At 36.6% G+C, this 22,151-nt stretch overlaps 1 protein-coding gene across 1 annotated transcript in view; it reads right to left on the bottom strand.

Moving 5' to 3' along the window:
- The window catches only part of LOC130830306 (A disintegrin and metallopeptidase domain 3-like), a 99,572-nt gene that overhangs the window by 27,996 nt on the left and 49,425 nt on the right, over positions 1 to 22,151 (bottom strand). Inside the window, exons 11-16 of the mRNA XM_057697474.1 lie at positions 21,842 to 21,981; positions 13,171 to 13,360; positions 9,548 to 9,650; positions 4,224 to 4,415; positions 3,634 to 3,724; positions 3,198 to 3,378 (exon numbers count right to left, since the gene is read on the bottom strand). Of these exons, the coding sequence (XP_057553457.1) occupies positions 3,198 to 3,378; positions 3,634 to 3,724; positions 4,224 to 4,415; positions 9,548 to 9,650; positions 13,171 to 13,360; positions 21,842 to 21,981 (897 nt within the window). The remainder of the gene's footprint in view (positions 1 to 3,197; positions 3,379 to 3,633; positions 3,725 to 4,223; positions 4,416 to 9,547; positions 9,651 to 13,170; positions 13,361 to 21,841; positions 21,982 to 22,151) is intronic.

The raw sequence follows: 22,151 nt of genomic DNA, 5'->3' as shown, positions 1-22,151 counted from the left end.
TTTTTCCAAGTTCAGTTAGCATTCTTATTACTAATGCTTTAAACTTTTTATCTGATAAATTATTTATCTTTGTTAGTTGTTTTCTCAGCTTTTCTTTTTCTTTTTCTTTCACTGGAAATTATTCCTCTGTCTTCTCATTTTGTTTGACTTTATCTCTATGAAATTAAGTGAAAAAGTTACCTATCCTAGTCTTGAAGGGATATCTTTGTGAGAGTGTCCCTATAAAGTCTCTGTGTGCCCAGTGGCTTTTGTGGGAGAAGTGGATCTGACATGATCACGAGTTATATCTTCCCCCAGGGTGTGCTGCCTGCTGTCACCTTGGTGGGAGGTAGGACTGGCGATAGAGGGGTTACAGCCAGTGCCAAGTGTGAGCTGAGGCTTCTTCTACGATTCATGGCTATCACCACCCTATTGGAGATGGGGTCAGGTCCGAAGGGGCCGGACCAAAAGCCCTGAAGTTTGGATCCAAGCTGGTTCAGTTCCCTTTATGTGTGCACTCTCCCACCTCCCTACTGGCAATGGCATTTTTGCCCCAGAGAGTAGCATCCCTGAAGCAAGAGGGGCTGGAGTGGATGCCTGGTGTGGCTGGGTATGTTTCTGGCATGTCAGTCAGAACTCCAGACAGCTCCTGATCCACTCCCTCCATGAGCACTAGAAATAGCTGCCCTCACCCCCCTCAGATACAGAGCCAGGTCGAGCCAGCTCCATCCTTCCCAAGTACCCTCTCTCCTCAGCAACAATACCCTTTGCCCTACTGGAAAGCTGTGCTGGAGCTAGAGCGGCCAGGGTGGGTGTTCAGCATGGGGTGGGGTGCAACTGGCATGGTCTCAGGAAATGGGCCAGAAGTCTAGGCAGTTTCAGTCCACTTTCTCTGCTTGTTCCCAGGAGTAAGCCAGGGGGGAGAGGTTCTTTACAGGCAGAGTCTTGGTTTCTTACAGCCCTCCTGTAAGGCCCACTAGTTTTCAAACCAGCTAAGGGGACTCTTCCCTGTGTCAGACCCCAGGCCTGGGACGTCCAATATATGGTTTGAACCTATCACTCCCCAGGGAGGATATCCAAACCCATGATCTCCCCCTCCTCCTCTACGTCCCCTCCTAGGGGCACAGGTCCCCTACTGATTGCTTCTCATCCCTTTCTTCATGACCAATATCCAGTTTCTTTTCAGGAAGAATTGCTTCATATGTAGATGTATCTTTGATGTGTTCCTGGGGAGAGGTGAGTTTAGTATCCTCCTACAATGCCATCTTCATCTTCTCGCCATCAAATATTATTTTTGATGTCCAAATGACAACACAAAAGCAACAGCTGAATATTCACTTACCTTGAGTTTATTTAATCACAGGTTAAGTTAGAATATTTTCATGTTCCTTAGTCATATGTTCAATTTCATGATTTTTTTTTGCACTGATATATATTGGGGGGGGGTATGTGTGCACGCGCACGTGTACATGATATACATATATATTGTGATAAACATATACGTAGTGGGGGTGTTTTCTCTGATGCCGACTGAATGTCCAAGAATTCAATTCAACTCATTTCTGACATTATCCACCTGGAGATAGAATCAGATCCCTCAAGTTAAAGGGCTTAGTCCCACAACACTGTCCCCACTTTAGACACCAGATTCCAGTTTCCACAATTTTGACCAACTGGAGGTCAAAAGCTTTATAAGCTGGAGGTTTCCATGGTTCTCTCCTCAGGTTTGATAATTTGCTCATTTGGCTCAGCAAACTCAGGACAACACTTTACTTATATGTATTGGTTTATGATAAAGGATAGAACTCAGGAACAGCCAACTGGAAGAGATGCACAAGTCAAGGTACGCTGTGGGGTGGGGGGATGTCGTGGCTTCCAACACCCTCTCCAGGCACATCATTACAGAAAATTGATGTGTTCACCAACTTGGAAACTCTCTGAGTCTAATCATTCAAAAGTCTTTACAGACTTCAATCTCCAGCCACACCACTCCCTTCTACTGAAGTTGTGAGCAGAGCTTAAAGCTCCATCCCTCTAATCATTTGGTCTTTCTGGTGACCAGCACCATTCTGAAGCCATCTAGAGGCCCCATCCTGTCACCTTATGAGCATAAACTTAGGTTTCTTTGGATGAACCTCATTATGAATAAAAGAAAACATTCCTATCAGTCAGGAAATTCCAAGGGGTTTAGGAGCTCTGTGCCAGAAACCAGGGGCAAAGACCAAATTAATTTTTTTGTGTTAAGCCACACATATATAACACTTTTTTCTAATTAAGGAGTAGTTAAATTAGTTAATAAATTGACATATTTACTCTCCCATACTTATAGTAAGCATTTTTGCACTTTGTTTTAAATGATCCTTGCAGGGAATGACACATTGCCTTCTAATGCAGTCAGCAGCAGTATGTTCCCTTATCATTACTTCAGTATTTTTCTGTGAGACTATCATTTCCTATTCTGAGATAAGTTTACTGTTCACTTCCATTTTCCTCTTATTCTTCATTTCTTAAAATATTGTATCTGAATGTAATTATTTTAATTAAAATGTGAAATAATTGTTTCCCTTTTTTCTTTCATCTACTAGTTTTTAATAGTGCTAGTTTAAAAATTCTTTGTTATATTACTCGAAGTATTTAAGAATAAGAAAAATACTTAGTATTTTTCTGTTTTATAATCTCATCCTGTGGGAGCGTCAAGTTTTTAACAAGTATGTTTTGCTTTTGAAGAAAGAACTAGGGAAGCAGGCTAATGAGAAAGTAAACATTTCACTTTCATTGCAATAAATTAATTCTCCTAGTCAAGTACTGCAATACTAAATGTTGGTTTTTTTGGTTTTCTTGTTTTTCTCATTACTCAGTTTGTTCTGATCTATTTTTGTTTTTTGATGTATCATTCAATGCTTTTTTTTTTCTTTGTTTACACAAACTATTGCAGACCAGATCCTTGCCTAACAAAGAGGCTTAGATTCTCAAGTGTGAGAAAACAAGTTGAAATAACTATAGCAAAATTCACAATAAAAAGTGAACCAAATGTTCCTTTGGCCAACAGAAATTCTGAGCTTTGAGTTTTAAGATCAGGATACAGTAACCAAGATTTATACCACTAATTATAAATAAAAAAATCATAAGGCCTCTCTCTCTCTCTCAAACACACACACACACACACACACTCAGACATCCACACACCATATAAAGAATCAAGTAAAATTTTTATTTACCTTTGTTTCTCCACATGGGGAGCCATTCGCGGCAATGGTAAGATCCAATGTTGAAGAATTTCTTAAACTTCCTGACATACATACCTGGCCTCCATAGTAGGTATACTGAATATCAATGTCATTCCTCGGTACTATCTGTGAATGTGTCCAGTGACAAACTAACTTTCCACAAAGGAGATTGCTGGCAATATAACAACAAACTCTTTTAATGCCCAAAGGTCTCTTAGGGACACAATACATTAGATAAAAAACAGTTCAGAGTATGGGGATAATTCAAAATGTTACTCAGATTATACCACCAAAGCCATTCAGAACATACACCAACTAATAAAGTGCAACATATAAATTCATCTATATTAAGTGACTCTCTGCAGTACACACACACACTCACACTCACACATACATTTAGAAAATGCATAAATTTCTAAATACACACCTAAATATACATCTGCGTCCCTTACAGTTTCCAAAATTATCGAATTGATAATTTACTTCTTGTGCACATACATAACTAGATTCTTTAGCAACTAAAAAAATAAATAAAGTTCCAATTACTCATCTTAAAAAAAATTAAAAGCTAAAAGTGTGGTAAATTAATACAGAAATATCTAAATAATAGCAATGCCTAGTCAGTGTCATCTATTACAAATTTTCAGTGTCCTCTACTGACTATACAAAAATGAGAAACTCTTACTAAAAACTACTCACTTGAGAATAGGAAACTTGGTATGACAGTGCAGAAATAACTGAGAAATCCAACAGTCATCTGCTCTTTTATCTACAATTCTCTACTCTACTCACTTTCCACCAATCACCTGAAATTTGACTAATATCCTATTCTTTTTCTCCTGTTCTTATTAGGTCTATTTTACCTCTTGACGTAGTTAAAAGCTACTTTGATTTGGAATTTTATGTTCAAATTTGGATTCAACAAACAATACTTTTCATTCTGGCTGTAGAGTATATTACTGACTTCAGAAAAATACAGTTTAAAAATAAAGCTCAGAAAAAAGATAAAATGATTACATTTTCCAAACAGCTCTATACACTGTTTCGTTCTATCTCGGCACACTCCTAGAAAGCAATAGGCACTCTTATTATTGCAGGGTTCTAAATCAGCAGATTTCACATCAGGTACACAAAACTCAGATTCCCCAGTGCAATATTCTGGAAAATCACATGGATCTACACTTCTCCTACATAGATGTCCTCTTTCCGCTCTCTGTGAGACAAGGAAAAACAAATATTTGTTTTTAAGTATTAATACAAATGTAAAAAATTTAAATTGGAACACTGTATTCCTATTTCCATTACTGTTACACTTGTAAGTATTTAAAGTTAAATTATGAATTTATTTAAAAGTTCTGGTGAAGGAGATCAGAAAGAACCCAAATGTCCATGAATGGATGAATGCATAGACAAACTGTGGTATGGACAATGGAATATGTCCAGCCACATAAAGGAAGGGAGTACTGATGTATGCTACAAGGTGACTGAAACACTGTATTTAGCGAAGAAAACCAGACATAAGGGTCACACATTGTATGGTTCTACTTACATGAAATGTCCAGAGTAGGTAAATCCATAAAGGCAGAATGCAGATTGCTAGTTGCCAGGGACTGAGCAGGAGAGAGGAAGGAGGGCAAGTGTGTAATGTGCCGGAGTCTCCTGTTTGGGTGAGCAACCTGCTACGGAACCAGGTCAGGTGGTGGTTGCACAATATTGTGAATGCACTAAGTGCTACTGAATTGTTCACTTGAAAATGGTCAATTTTTTAACGTGTGATTTGCATTTCAGTTTAAAAAAATGCACAGCAATCAGAGAAGAAAATGAAATAAAAGGAATCCAAATTGGAAAAGAAGTAAAATTGTCACTCTTTGCAGATGACATGATATTATACATAGAAAATCCTAAAGATGCTACCAGAAAACTGCTATCACTAATCAATGAATTTAGTAAAGTAGCACGATACAAAATTAATGCACAGAAATCTCTTGCATTCCTATACACTAACAATGAGACAGCAGAAAGAGACATTAAGGAAACACTCCCATTTACCACTGCAACAAAAAGAATAAAATACCTAGGAATAAGCCTGCCTAAGGAGGCAAAAGACCTGTATGCATAAAACTATAAGACACTGATGAAAGAAATCAAAGACGATACAAACAGATGGAGAGACATACCGTGTTCTTGGATTGGAAGAATCAACATTGTGAAAATGACTATATTACCCAAAGCAATTTACAGATTCAATGCAATCCCTATCAAATTAGCAATGGCATTTTTCACAGAACTAGAGCAAGAAATTTTACAATTTGTATGGAAACGCAAAAGACTCCGAATAGCCAAAGCAATCTTGAGAAGGAAAGATGGAGCTAGTGGAATGAGGCTCCCTGACTTCAAACTGTACTACAAGGCTACAGTGATCAAGACAGTATGGTACTGGCACAAAAACAGAAATATAGATCAATGGAACAGAATAGAGAGCCCAAAGATAAACCCATGCACTTATGGGCACCTTATCTTTGACAAAGGAGGCACGAATATACAATGGAAAAAAGACAGCCTCTTCAGTAAGTGGTGCTGGGAAAATTGGACAGCTACATGTAAAAGAATGAAATTAGAATACTTTCTAACACATACACAAAAATAAACTCAAAATGGATTAAAGAGCTAAATGGAAGGCCAGACACTATAAAACCCTTAGAGGAGAACATAGGCAGAACACTCTATGACATAAATCAAAAGCAAGATCTTTTTTGATCCACCTCCTGGAATAATGGAAATAAAATCAAAAATAAACAAATGAGACCTAATGAAACAAAAGATTTTGCACAGCAAAAGAAACTATAAACTAGACAAGAAGACAACCCTCAGAATGGGAGAAAATATTTGCTAACAAAGCAACTGACAAAGCATTAATCTCCAAAATATACAAGCAGCTCATACAGCTTAATACTAAAAAAGCAAATAACCCAATCCGCAAATGGTCAGAAGACCTAAATGGACATTTCTCCAAAGAAGACATGCAGATGGCTAACAAACACATGAAAAGATGTTCAAAATCACTAACTATTAGAGAAATGCAAGTCAAAGCCACAATGAGGTATCACCTCACACCAGTCAGAACGGCCAGAATCAAAAAATCTAGAAACGATAAATGTTGGAAAGGGTGTGGAGAAAAGGGAACCCTCCTGCACTGTTGGTGGGAATGTAAATTGGTACAGCCACTATGGAAAACAGTATGGAGGTTCCTTAAAAAACTAAAAATAGAACTACCATGTGACCCAGTAATCCCACTACTGGGCACATGCCCAGAGAAAATCATAATCCAAAAAGAAACATGTACCACAATGTTCATTGCAGCACTATTTTCAATAGCCAGGACATGGAAGCAACCTAAATGCCCATCAATAGATGAATAGATAAAGAAGATATGGCACATATATACAATGGAATATTACTCAGCCATAAGAAGGAATGAAATTGAGGTATTTGTAGTGAGGTGGATGGACCTAGAGACTGTCACACAGAGCGAAGTAAGTCAGAAAGAGAAAAACAAATACCATATGCAAACTCATATATGCGGAATCTAAAAAAAATGGTACTGATGAACCCAGTAACAAGGCAAGAATAAAGATGCAGATGTAGAGAACAGCCTTGAGGACACGGGGTTGGAGGGGGCAGAGGGGAAGCTGGGATGAAGTGAGAGAGTAGCATAGACATATATACACTACCAAATGTAAAATAGATAGTTAGTGGGAAGCTGCTGTGTAACACAGGGAGATCAACTGGATGATACGTGATGACTTAGATGACTGGGATAGGGAAGGTAGGAAGGAGTCGTGGGAGGGAGGGGGTATGGAGATATATGTATAAATACAGCTGATTCACTTTGTTGTACAGCAAAAACTGGCATAACAGTGTAAAGCAATTATACTCCAATAAAGCGCTTAAAAAAAAAGCACAAGACATGAAGATCTGTTAGGTGCCTGAATTAAAAAAAAAAGCATTCTAGTGAAAGTTCTCATAGTTAAAATGCTGTGGTTATCCTGAATATTTCCTTCAAGATAAATAGAAAATATCTGATATAAAACTACGTGTATATGTTTTTCACCTTTTGATTTTTGGGGACTAATTAGTTGTACTCCTTGAAGTATTTTAACTAACTGAGATGCCATTCCTTCCCATGATTCTAAAATGTTTCTTAATGGACATCTCTATCCTTTTTGCATTTCAAGTAACTTCCCTTTCAGGACTAACTCCACTTCCACCATGTGGGCTTTATAAATCACATGAAACTGCTTCTGACTCAGGATGTAATCAGAACACTTCTCCCTAGACACAGCGCTGGGAAATTTCACTTAGAATGTAGGGATGGGTCAGGGTTTCTGCCACTACCAGGCGTGAGGATGGGTGTTGGGAAAGAGAGGATCCCTCTGCTCTTCTGAAATATCACACACTATGGACTAGAAAAGCCAGGAACTGCAATGAGCTGCCTGTACTGCATACTAGAAAAGCTTGTTTGAGAACTGCCAACAAAAAGGCAAGGATATCCAACAGACGTATAGAATAAGAATCCTGGTGCCCCTGTTCTACACAAAGATTCACCTGAGTGTGAAGCTAGACTCACGTCTAATTAATACTTAAGCTTCGGGTCTGTTTGTTATTCTTTGCTTGGCTGTTCACCATCAAGATACAACGGAGCCATGATAACTGTGTTACGCAGCACCGATCACAGCTTCTTCAATTTCACACAGGAATGTCTGAGTACTGGCCCAAAACATGTTAATCCCTGTTATGCGTCAGAAAAACAGCTGGTTAAACTACTGGTCTTCCATACCTTTGCACTTGGACTTGTGTCCATCTAAAATGAAAATTTATAAGAAAAAACTGGATCAAATCACTAAATTGCAGACAAAAGTCACTGGAAACTAGCCTAACTGAAAGTGGACAGGGAAGAAAATAAAAATCCTTTAAAGCTTATGGCCACTAGTAAGAGAGACACCTGTGAGCCTTTAAATGACAGCAAAAGCTAAGTTCTATGCTATAATGCATAGTAAATTAATGTGAACTAATGCAATACATTGAAGCATGCTTGAAGATGAAGAGGAAGGGTCCTGGGCAGATTATGGCAGTGGATATATTCCCAGAAGTAGAACTGAGTCACAGGTTCCCTCAAGTGTGAAAAGTGAAAAGGCTGGCCCAGGGCTACCTTGTACAGACAAATAAATGCAGTCTGGAAAGTTTAAAAGAGAGAGCGCGCGAGAGAGAGAGATGACAGCTAGAGTTATAAGCTTATAGTTGGGAACTTCTTTACAGAGTTCATGGCTGTTACCATGAAACCCTCCCTAGCAACTTAAACTATGAATTTTCACTCGACCAAATGTAGCAATTACCTCTGTTGTAAAGAATTATCCTCTGATATGTAGGTAGAGGGCAGTGGACTGTTTAGAAAAGTCCTACTGCTCAGTCCCACTCATTTGGAGACAAAGACTAAGATCAGAGCTCTTATGAAGGAAAGAGCAACAAGGTTTATTGCTGAGAAGTGGAAACCCTAGGCTGGCCTCTACATTCATGTGCCTTGGAACAAATGACCATAGACTTTATAAACCAGCCCACTGAGTGAAAAAGAACACACACAAAGTAAAGTGATGTTAGGAGAGATTTCAGTGATAGAAAAAAAAATCTGACAATCAGCTTTTATGTTTGTCAGATACTTCTGAAAATGACACACAAGAAAAGGTGAGTTGCTAAAATGAACAGAGATCTTACACAGTCTCCGAACAGATGTGTCTGTGAAGGAAAATTGAACGGAAAGCTTCCCAGGGGACGTCAAGGACTCAGTCAGTCACTTCCAAGGTCTTGTCAAAGCTAATCTTCAGTATTAGATATGCGAGGTATTGCTGACTATTCTAAATGGGTTCCTTTACTGCTACGTTCAAAATGAGGGGTTTTTATTATTATTATTTTCTGTTTATTCAAATATTGCATGTCATGTGTGTGTTGGGTGGCTTACTCAACATTTTATCAGAAGTTGTTCGATCATTAAGAGCTACATTCAGGCACGACCAAGAGGAACTCGTAGCACCCAAATGATCTGGAATTGTGATTAAATGCAATAACAGGATGGGTCTTGAGTAGAGATTGAAACAATACAGTGAGAGGCAGAGCTAAAAAAGAGGCTGAAAAAGACCTAATGACCTCCTCTCAAATCAACTGTGTATGAATCGAGTAATATATTTGAAAGATGAGTAAAAATAAAAGTGATTTAAAAAAATCTAAAAAAATGAACAAACAAGCACACAAACATTTCATGAAAGAAAATAAGACTATATCTTGAAAACTTACCTTGCAAGTGTCTTTGTCACAGCACGGTCCAGTACCACACTCTGCATCTCCAATCAGAGTACAAGATGCAGAATCACAGCATTTATGATGAACACAATTCTAAAAGCAAATGTAATCAAGTTAAATAATAGGAATTTTCAATCAGATAATTTTATTTATTGTCACAATATACTAAAGTACCGTCTATAAGTTAATTAAAACCACAGTATGATTTTTACTTCTCTATTTACTTTTAACACCACTTCATTTAAACTTAATATATTTTTATATAGGAAAAAAAAGATGGTCATGAAATTATTCATGATTCCATGCTGAAACCTATCTAAGAAGATAAAAGAACTGTACTCAGAAAACTATAAGATACTGATGAAAGAAATCAAAGATGACACAAACAGGCAGAGATATACCATGTTCTTGTATTGGAAGAATCAATATTGTGAAAATAGCTGTACTACCCAAGCCAGTCTACAGATTCAATGTGATCCCTATCAAATTACCACTGGCATTTTTCACAGAATTAGAACCAAAAATTTTACAACTTGTATGGAAACACAAAAGACCCCAAATAGCCAAAGCTATCTTGAGAAAGAAAAATGGAGCCAGAGGAATCAGACTCCCTGAGCTCAGAGTATACTACAAAGCTATACACATCAAAACAGTATAGTACTGGCACAAAAACAGAAATATAGATCAATAGAACAGCATAGAAAGTCTAGAAATAAACCCACACACCTATGGTCAATTAATCTATGACAAAGTAGGCAAGACTGTACAATAGAGAAAAGACAGTTTCTTCAATAAATGGTGCTGAGGAAACTGGACAGCTACATGTAAAAGAATGAAATTAGAACACTCCCTAACACCATACACAAAAATAAACTCAAAATGGATTAAAGACCTAAATATAAGGCCAGATACTATAAAACTTTTGAGGAAAACATAGGGAGAACACTCTTTGGCATAAATCACAGCAAAATGTTTTTTTGATCCACCTCCTAGAGTAATGAAAATAAAAACAAAAATAAACAAATGGGACCATATTGATGATATATTGCTAATCATTCACAGAAGTGAATGTTTATGAAATGACATAAAAAATGTGTAAAAGGCATGAAGAGACCATTCAACGATAAGAACACCCAAAGTAAGTAAAACATCCTCAGTTTAAAGTTAAATATACATGTATACTTCATGACACAGCACATTCACTTGTTGGTACACATACACTCTAGTGAAATGCAGGCACATGTGCAGCAGGAGACATGTGCAACAAAAGTCATAAATAAATTAGTCTTAGTCAAAAATTGAAACAAACAAATTTTCATTGACATAGAATGGATAAACTTTAATATTTATAAAATTAACACTAAAATCAATGAAAACAATTTACAAGTACTAGACTGTTACAAAATTACACAAACCACATGATTGCAAATTATATAAAGGTAGGAAACAGTGAAACTATATTGTGTGAGGATGCAAAAAATAAGATGTAATACTATGATGAAAAGTAAAGCACTAAATTGACTAACATTAAATTCTAAATGATGGTTGGAAGGAAGAGGCATGTGATTGAGAAGGAACACAAAAAGAACTTCTTTGTCAGAGATAAAGTTTGTTATGGCCCGAGGGCAAATTATCCTGGTGCTCATTAAGGTTCTATGTAATACATTTTTCATCTGTATTTCATATGTATATTTTACGCATATTATATATCACAATGAAATTATTAGAATTACATAAATAATTATTACGTAAAAAGTGGGTAGAGAAACATCCTCTCAAGAGATCTGCCCTGAAGTATATTTTAAGGAATAGAATATAATTCAAAAGGAAATTATCATTACTTCAGAAGGAAGTGCGCACACACAGAGACACACACACACACACACACACACACACACACACACACACAAACCTCCAGAACAAAAACCCACTAACAAGCAAAAGGAATAGTAGGTAAAATAAAGCAACTATTTTCTGAATTAAAGTCTTCATAGTACTATCTAATGTAAAGAGTAAAGATGACAGAAATAAAATTCTTAGAAAAATACTATGTGTAAGTTAATTGGATTGTAAACCTGATATTTGCGGGGAGGTAGGTGGGGAGTGGTGGCGGCGGCCCAGATATGATTAAACCTTAAACAGGTATAGTGAAAATATAAGAATCATCACTAAAGGAAAATAAAAATTACATATCCACTAAATCACTGAAGGCAATAGTGGAAGAAAGGAAAACAAAACAGAGATTAAAAGAAATAAATACAAATTCAATTAAAAACTGTAGCAAAATGAACACAGACAATATAACAATTTTGAGACAACTAAAATTATAAACAAACATGCAGCCTAGAGGAATGTAAGAAGTCATAACAACTAAATGTAATGAGGGATCCTGGAAAAGATCCTTGGACAGAAAGAGGCCATTTAAGGTAAAAGCAAAGGAAACCTGAATGAACAAACTATGAATTTCAGTTAATTTTAATGTATGCAAAAATATTAATCACAATAATATTTAAATGTATAATCTTATAAATCAGACAAATAGAATAATAAATTAAAACCCAATATAGATACTGAACTTAACAGTAAAACTAAATGAGGATAGAAAAATATCAGGAAAATACTAATTAAAGCAAGCTAGTGTGTGCACAAATACAGATATAGATATATAAATATACAGATGTCACACCAAACAGACTTTAAAACAGAAGGCAACTTTAAAAATAAAAAGATTCAGTGAAGGTAAAAATTTTAATTCCTAGGAAGATATACCAACTATAAATAAGTTTACACTATATAAAATAGCTTCAAAATATATAAAGCATGAATTGAGTAAATTACAGTGAAAATTAGGCAAATTCAACTGTATAATGAACCGTATAGTTGGACGTATCAATATTATTTCTCAAGTACTGAGACTTTAGGCAATCAAAATTACTAAAAATGCAGAAGATTTGAGTCATTAACTTAAAAATTATGATGTAAGCTGGTTATACAGAATTTTGTTCCTAACCATTATTGACCTTTCAGCTTCTAAGCAATTCTGGAAAATTCCAAAAACAGGCCATGCATAAGTGCATGAAGGCAGGCACAACAAAATTCTATGATAAGCTATCTTAGCAAGCACAACTGGAAAAAAAAAAAGAGAGAGAGAGAGAGAACAGCCAAAAACTAAATAGAACAATAACAAACCAAGGACTGTGATTAATCCAAATTCTGTGAAAGCAAGTTAAAATAAGTGAAGTTCCCCGGGTGCAAGGACTGAAATGAGATGGGGAGGTAAACAACAGCACACATTTAACAGCTCAGGGATCTAATTCAGTCATGTTGGAGGAATTCAGGGATGATGTAAGTGATAACTATTCTGTATCATCAACATCAGTTGGAACTGATGGTTAAGGAAGGTGGGTAATGAAGAATATCTGTAAGCTACTTCCTTGCATGTGAAGGGAAACCTTCTTTACTCCATGCTGCACTTACCCCATACTTAGATATTTGATTAAATGGCACAACATTAAAAAAATAAAACTCTTCCTCTTTTGTATCACATCTATATTTATAAGACTACATGACAAACACAAAAACAAATCTTTAGATATCAATGCTTCTCACTAACCTCTGTATCACCACAGTCACATTCCTCTGGCGGTTCCAAAACCCCATTGCCACAAGTTGAAGCTCTTCCTTGTGGAACCACTTTCAAAACTTTTGTTTTATTCTGAAGACATTCAAATTCAGGCTGTGAAGCTGTACGTTTAAATTGATCCATGCTGCAACTGCTAAAAAACTTTACACCACTGGAACGTCTAAAATTAAATTATATTCCTCAGATAAAGGAATAAAATCAGTATCAAAGTAACCCTCTTCAATAACATGCTATGAATTCTGTACCACATCACTTAGAGAATAGCCAAGAAGTGGAGAGTGCCTCATTGTTAATACAATTAGTAATAAAAAAAAAATAAGTTCAGTTCTATTGTAATTCAGTATAACATATTGAAATAAAGTGAGGCCCTGTGAGGCTCCCAGGCACTGAAATGAGTGGGGTCTGGGCAGGAGGCCTCCTTTTGTCCGCCACTCCTTACAGGCAAGACTCCAGCCTCCATGACCTTCCCTGAGTTCCAAAGGGTGGAATCAAACAGCTGCCAATCAAGGGAGGAGCAGCCAAGAAACCCCCGGAGGCAAGACTAAAGGGACCAGAGAAGCTCATCAAGATTAGGACATGACCACTTGAAATGATGTTAAGAAAGTGCAAGCCCTGCACACACCCTAATCTTGTCAGAGACCCCACCTTGGAAGAACTGTTATAAAACCCTTCATCAAATCCTCTGCTGTTGGAAAACATAGATTCTGGAGGCAGAAGCTTCGCGTGTGCCCCTTTGCCTGGTAAAGCAGTAAAGCTATCCTTTTCTACTTCATGCAAAACTCTGCCTCTGAGACTTGATTTGACACCAGTGTAGAGAGAGGCCAATCTTTCAGGTAACAACATCTAATAAGTAGAGGATGCTGAGGTTGCATGATTTAGAATATATTAAGACAAAACTGTGCTGTGTGTAAAACAAAACCTTGTGTAAGTTTTGTCTTACTATTTATTACTTTCATTATTATTGACAACACCATCATAATTATAATCACTATTATAAGAAACACTAACTATTATTAAGAAAATGAAACATACTAGGAAAAATATGGAAAACTGAAGGAATAAATAATGGTTGATTGTGTTAAAGTCAGGATTATTTGTAACTTGATAATAAAATTAATTGATTAAAATATCCCAACACTGAGCATACAGAATATATAAACCCTAGATTCTTTTTATTTTGATATTTCTACATTTCTTAGTGCACTGTTTCATGGATTTTTGTTTAAACTTGTAACAATCTCATACTTAGAGAAATGATACAAAAGTATGAAAAACAAATTTTGTTTTCTGAAACAAAGTTGCCAACAGGATACCGGGGTCATTCTAAATATTCCAATGTGTAACTCATATAGAAATGAATTCTCTTAAAATAGACCTTCAATATCAGGAATTAACGATACACTGCTAACATCTAATCCTCACATCACAGTCAAATTTCCCCTTCATCACAGTATTGGCACTTTTTAGCAAAAGGATCCAGTTCAGAATAGACCACTGCATTTAGTTCTCATATCTTATGTTTAGCTGACTACGTTTTCTGTTGAATTCCGAGACTTTGAAAAGTTTGATAATCAAAGGCTGACTTTTTGGTAAAATGTCCCTCAATTTAGGTTTATGAACTGTTTCCCCATAGCTAGACAGAGGTTACGCATCGCAGAAGCCCTGCTGTCTCCGTCTGCCTCACTGCATCCTAAGACAGCACAGGATTTCAACTCTTTACATTTCTGATAAAAGTCACTTTGATCAGTCGATTAAGGTGTGTCTGCCAGTCTTCATTCTAACATTCCTTTCCTTCCTTATCACTTCATAATTATTTGGAGAGAAGTTTTATGTAAATATCTCACTTCGAATCACATTTTCAATCCATTCATTCATGCATTTATATGATTATGAAACCATTTTCCTATCACATTCAATGGGTTATAATCAATTACTAACATTACATGACTTTCACATTGTCCCACATTTGCCTATTGGGAACCACCGTCAAACTGCTCTGTGTCCCTGTGACAAATCTCCAGAACTCTTTGAACACCTCCTTATACTCTGACACAAGTGTTCCAGGCTCGTCTGTGTTTTGTCCGTCTTAGCCCTGGAATCAGCCACATGATGTCTTGAACTTTGTTCTTCTTTCTCAAGGTTGCTGTGGCTGTTCAGGGTCCATTCACATGTTAGGATTGTTGATTTTATACGTGTGAAATTGTCATTGGAATCTTAATAGGGATTATATTGAATCTGTACATTGATTTGGATAATACAGACATTTTAACAATATTAATTCTTCCAATCCAGGGGCATGAAATAGCTTTCCATTTACTTGTGTATCCTTTCATTTCTTTCATCAATGTCTTCTATTGCTCAGCACAAATCTTTCACCTTCTTGGCTTTTACATTTATTCCTACGTAGTTTATTCTTTTTGATGCTATTGCAAATGGGATTGTTAATTTCTCCTCCTGATAGGTTGTTATTAGTGTACACAAACACAAGATTTTATATTTTAATTTTGTATCCTGTAACTTTGCTGAATTTGTTTATTACTTCTAACAGTTTTTGGTGGAGTCCTTAGGGTTTTCTATGTGCAAAATCATGTCACCTGCAAATAGTGACAGTTTTACTCTTGCTTTCTGATTTAGATGACTTTTATCTTTTTCTCCCGCCTAATTGCTCTGGCTAGGACTTTCAATACTGTTTTGAATAAAAGTGGCAAGAGTGGGCAGCCTTGTCTGGATTCCAGATATTAGAGGGAAATCATCAATTTTACACTGTTTTTATTTTGTTTTGTTTTGTGTTCTTTTAATTTTTGGCCAAGCCCTGTGGCATGCAGGATCCTAGTTCCCCGACCAGGGATGGAACCCATGCCCCTTTCAGTTGAAGAGTGGTTTTAACCACTGGAATGCCAGGAAAGTCCCTAAACTGTTGAGCAGGGTGTTAGCTGTGGTTTGTCACACATAACCAAATTATGCTGAAGTACGTTCCTCTATACCTACTTTGTTGAGAGCATTTATCATAAATGGATGTTGAACTTTTTCAAATGCTGTTTCTAAATCTATTGAGATGAACATATTATTTTTATCCTTCTTGTAAATGTGGGGGTATCACATTGATTGAGTTACAGATGTTGATTCACTCTTGCATCCTTGGAATAAATCCCACTTTATCATGGTGTATAATCCTTTTAATGTGCTGTTTATTTTGATTTGCTAATATTTTGCTGAGGATTTCTGCATCCAACTTCATTGGGAACACTAGACCATAATATTTCTCTTTCCATGCTATCCTTGCCTGTTTTGGTATCAAGACAGTGCTGGCCTCATAAAATGTTGATTGAAAATGTTCCCTCCTCTTCTATTTTTTGGAAGAGTTTGAGAAGGATGTGTATAGGTTCTTCTTTGACTATTTGGTATAACTCAACAGGGAAGCCAGTGGACTTTTGGTTGTTGGAAGGTTTTTGATTCCTGATTCAATCTACTTAGTAGTAATCAGTCTATTCAGACTTTGTATTTTGTTATGATTCAGTCTTAGAAGGTTCTATGTTCCTAGGAAATGATCCATTTCTCTTAGGTTATCCAAATTGTTCTTGTATAATTGTTTACAGTAGTCTCTTATGATCTTTTGTTTTGTGTGGTATTAGTTGTAACATATTCTCTTTTGTTTCTAATTTTTAAAATTTGAGTCCTCTCTCATGCAGTCTTCTTTCTTTCTTTCTTTCTTTCTTCCTCTTTTTCTGAGAGTCAAGCTAACTGTTGGTCAATTTTGCTTATTTTTTCAAAGAACTAGCTCTTGGTGTAATTGATTTTTTTCTACTATATTTTTAGTGTCTATTTCATTTATTTCCGCTCTGATTGTTGTTATTTCCTTTCATCTACTAACGTCACTTCATTTGTTCCTCTTTTTCTAGTTCCTGGAGGTATAACCTTTGGTTGTTCATCTCCTTTTTTGTTGTACTTTTTTACTTTTTATTGAGATAGCATTTATCACCATAAACTTTCTACTTAGAATGGCTTTGTCTGCATCCTGTAAGTTTTGGTATGTTGTAATTCCATTTTGGTTGCTCTCAAGGTACCTTTCAATTTCTCTTTGATTTCTTTGTTGGCACATGGTTGTTCAATAGCATCTTGTTTTGTCTCTACATATTTGTGAATTTTCCGTTTTCTTCTATTAATTGATTGTCTAGGTTTATGCCATTGGGTTTGAAAAAGATGCTTGATATGGTTTCCAGCTTCTTCAATTTGTTGAGACTTATTTTGTGCCCTAACATGTGGTCTACCCAGAAGAATGGTCCACATACACTTGAGAAGCTTGTGAGCTCTGTTTCTTTTGGGTGGAGTGTTCTGTAAATATCTGTCAATCTATCTGGACTAAGGTTTCATTTGAAGCTAATGTTTCCCTGTTGACTTTCTGCTTGGATGATCTATCCAGTGAAATACACAGGTACTTAAAGTTTACTACAATTATTGTATCACTGTCTATTTCTCCTATTATTTCTGTTAATATTTGCTTTCTGTATTTAGGTGATCCTATGTTGAATACATATATATTTACAAATGTTATATTTCCTTATTGAATTACCCCCTATATTGATAAGTAATACCCTTCTTTGTCTCTTACCATAGTATTTGTTTTATAGTCTATTTAGCCTGATATAAGTATAGCTACTCCAGCTTTCTTTGGGTTTCCATTTATGTGGAATACTTTTTCCATCCCCTCACTTTTAGTCCGTGTGTCCTTACATTCAAAGGGAATTACTTGTAGGCAGGATAGAGATAGGTCTCACTTTTCATCCATCATGCATTCTGTCTTCTGGTTGGCAAATTTGATCCATTTGCTTTAAAAGTAATTATTGATAGGTATGGACTTATTGCCACTTGTTCCTTCTTTTCTGACTGTTTGGTAGTTCCTCTGTGGCTTACCTCATCTCTTGCTCTCTTCCTGCATTACTTCCTGGTTCATTTCAGTCATATGCTAAGCTTCCTTTCTTTTAATCTTTTGTGCATCCACTTTTTTGTCTTGGTTTTGGTTTGTTGTTTGTTTTCTCTTGTTTTTTGCTTTGTGGCTACCATGAGGCTTGCAAATAACAACATATATCTCTAACAGTCTATTTTAAGTAGATAACTGAGATTTGAATGCATTCTAAAGCTCAACTTAGAATATATTTACTCTCTCCGACACGTTTTATGTTTTTCATGCCACATTTTACATCTTTTTAGGTTATATATACCTTATCACATTATTGTAGTTATTGTTATTTTCACTACTTTTGACTTTTAATCTTACCATCTTTATGTTTAATTGCCTAATTTACATACTCAATTATTCTGTATATATTTATCTTTACTTTTGAGACTTATATTTCATACGTTTTCCTTTTACTAATTAGATTAAAGAACTCCCTTTACTCTTTCTTCTAAGGCTGGACTACTGATGATAAACTCCTTTAGATTTTGCTTGTCTGTAAAACTCTTCTCTCCTTCAGTTCTGAATGACAACTTTGCTGGGTAGAGTATTCTTTTTTTCTTTCAGCATCTTGAATCTACCACACCACTAACTACTGGACTGCAATGTGGCTGCTGAAAAAGCTGCTCATGTTCTTACGGGAGGTCCCCTTGTATGTAACAAGTTGTTCTTCAATAGCTGCTTGTAAGACTCTCCCTGTCTCTCACGTTTGATGTTTTAATTATAGTGTTTCTTGCTGAGGGTCTCATTAAGTTCATCAGTTTTAGAGTTCTGGGCTCCCTAAATCTGGATGTCTGTTTCCTTCACCCTGTTCGGGAACATTTCAGCCCTTATTTCTTCAAAGTTTCCTTCCACTTTCTCTCTCTTCTTCTGGGGCCCCTATAATGTGAATGTTGGTGCACATGATGTTGTCCCATAATTCCCTTACCTTCACTTCTGTTCCTTCATTTTTCCTTTTCCTGCTCTGGTTGGGTGAGATGGACTACCCTATTGTTGAGTTCACTGATCCCTTCTACTGCTCCTTTTAGTTTGCTATTGAAACACTCCACTGCATTTTCAGTTCAATTTTTCTATTCTTCAGCTCTCTGACTTCTATTCAGTATTTTCTCAAGTTTCCCACGTCTTTGTTTATCTTCTCACATTGTTGATCCATTCCTCTCCTGATCTTGGTGAGCATCTTTTGGACCATTATTTTGAATTCTTTTTCAGTTATATCACTTACATGCTTTGGCTTATGGTCTTTTTTCTCCGGTTTTATCTTATTCTTTGCTTGGAATATATTTCTGCATTGAGCTTAATTCTCTCTTGTTTATCTAACTCTATGCATTAGATAAAATTGTCACCTCTCCCAGTCTTGAAGGAGTGGTCATGTATGAGATGACCCTTCTCATTCAAGCGTATCCTAGATCCTGTTTTTCTCTCAAACCTTTCTGATTATCCAAGTATTATCCTTACTTTATTTTCAGTGGCTTTGACTTGGGAAGGGTATGACAAGACCTGTCATTATCCTAAAAAGCAGGAACTCAATCAGCACATAGGATCAGGGTGATGGGAAAGCAGACCTTGAGTTAGCAGCCGTTAAAGATGGGGTGCCTCTCAACAGGCTGCCTCTGCATTGGTCCCTGTGGCAAGTCAGTCCATACATTTTAAGATCTCTTTCTCGGTTCACTGTAGCTTTGTGTGTCTCATCTATGGAACTCCAATTGTTTTTAACAGCTGGATATTTGGGGATTCCTCTCTCAGTGGCAGGTCTTACCAGTTACGGTGTCCAATAAGGGTTCAAGTCCTTCATCCCGCAGAGAGAATCTGTAGGTTTGCGTTCCCTGCTGATTGTGGGTCACCTTACTGGGGGTAGGAGTTATGTGAGGTTGGTTCTTACCCTTGCCTGCTCTCTTCTATGTGGGTTTCTTCTCATTTGCCCTATGTGTAGGAGTCTTAAGCATGCATTTGTTTTGTTTAGTTTTGCTGAGGAAATTGCTCCATAAGTAGCCATAGAGTTAGTTTGTCAGAGGGAGGACAGAAGTTCAGGGTCCTCCTAACTCACCATCTTGAACCAGAACCCCTATAAATAATTCTGGCTTCTCTCTTTCTCTCCATCTCACCAAACTGCTGTAGGTGGACGTGAGAATCACCATTGACCAAACACTGTTGCCAAAGCTGCTCCAGGACTTTACTTAACAACCTGCCAACCCACACATTTAGCAGGAGTTAACATAAATCTGTAAGGTAAAGGGCCCAGAAATAAGAAAGAAAGCTACAAACAAACAAACAAAAAGCCAGGGGAACCAGCTGGCACCAAGATGCTGAGGAATCTGAACTTCAACAGACCCTGAGTCTCATTATAAGCTGAATTTACTATTTTAGTGTGTTAAATGACACACCTACCACTGCCCATGAATGGACATCAAAGAACAAAAAGGATTAATAAAGGGGGGCAGCCCACTCCCTCAAAATAAAGCCCTGAACCTTCACTGGAGACAAATGCATATGCCTCCCCATCCTTAGCCTCACTCTTCCCTCCTTTGTCTTTGCTCCTTAAAAGTAAATCCTTCACACCCGCGGGTGAGAAGCTGATCTGTGAACTTAGTTCCTTCCTCTCCATTCTTTGCCCACTGAAGAAAGCTTGTGTTGTGTCCATGGATCTCAGCTTCAGTTTCCTTACTCCAATGCTTCAACAAAATGAAAAAAGAGCCCTCCCCTGCCCAGGCAGAGAGCCTAGAGTCTATAGGACTTAATTCAGTAACATATCACTACATTGCTGTTCACTCTGATATATAACATTCATGTTACAAAATACATTTTATTATCCATACCGCATAAATCAATGAAAATGTGTTTTGTTACATTTATCATTGAATCCCAATTTCCGTGTCATGATTGCTTGTTTAGGCTCTTTTCTACATTGCCAATGACCTCCAGGACTTCTTCTCTGACTCAGGGTTCCTTGCCGCATGGTATTTTACTTTCTTTTTCTTAATTTCTAAGCCTTTAATAGTCTTCCTTGTAGTTTCAGCCATTTCTTTTGTGTGTGTTTTTCCTTTCCCCCAGCATCTTTTTCCGGTCTTTTGAGCTCTTAACACATCTTGCTATCCAAGTATCACTTCACTTGCTTTCCCTGAAAAGTTTTCAACAAGTTCTTCACCAGACCAGATTCGTTTCCTCTCTTTCAGGTCCCAACATAAGTTTGCCTCACAGAAAACGTTCTAGACCACTTTATCGGAAAGTTTCTCCTCCCCATGTATTCCCTATTTATTTCCCCCTTGGCACTTACGATAAGCTGTTTAAATCTTGTTTATTCTTAGGTCAACTTTTGAATTTTCTGTCCCTCATGGACTAAGATAAGATATATAGCACTTTCTACCTTGTCACTCATTTATATGACAAACTGACACAATACTTGTGACACAGTACATATTTTAAATTTTTGATAGAATGAATGAATTTCACCTCAAGATGCTAGTACTCCACAGAAAGTTATCATCAATGACTTGATATGCTAAATATAGCACTATGCAGCATATTTTCTACAATACCAAACACTCATTCCCTTTAATAAGCTTTAAAATAACTCGCATGCATTGAATAAAAATATTCTTGTTCAGATTAAACTGAGAGAAATTATTTACCAAGAAATGCAAGAAACAGTTCCCGAAAGAAGACAAAGGTTTGATTAAAATAACATCTTACATTGCTTCCGGATGCATTATGCATGTAGTTCCAGGACAGTAACAATTGTAGACGTCATTCCTGTAGGTTAATCCCAGGTTAATTCCAATCAACTGTACCAAAAGAACTGAAAATGCCTCTAAAGTTATCATTTTTGGATGCTAAACAGAGATAAAAAACAGAATGATTGCTTATGTTATTTTTTTCCACCCTTGGTCTTTTTTGTGGATGCATCATCTAAATGCAGATACTAATTTAACAAACGAGTATCCTGAAGAACATTACTTTCTTAAGAACATTTTAAAAAGTTAAATTTTATTATTCTTTTTGA

This window comes from Hippopotamus amphibius, chromosome 10 (genome assembly GCF_030028045.1).
Source record: "Hippopotamus amphibius kiboko isolate mHipAmp2 chromosome 10, mHipAmp2.hap2, whole genome shotgun sequence".
NCBI lineage: Eukaryota > Metazoa > Chordata > Mammalia > Artiodactyla > Hippopotamidae > Hippopotamus > Hippopotamus amphibius.
Note: the sequence above shows the minus strand (reverse complement) of the source record. Positions and strands in the feature narration are given on the sequence as shown.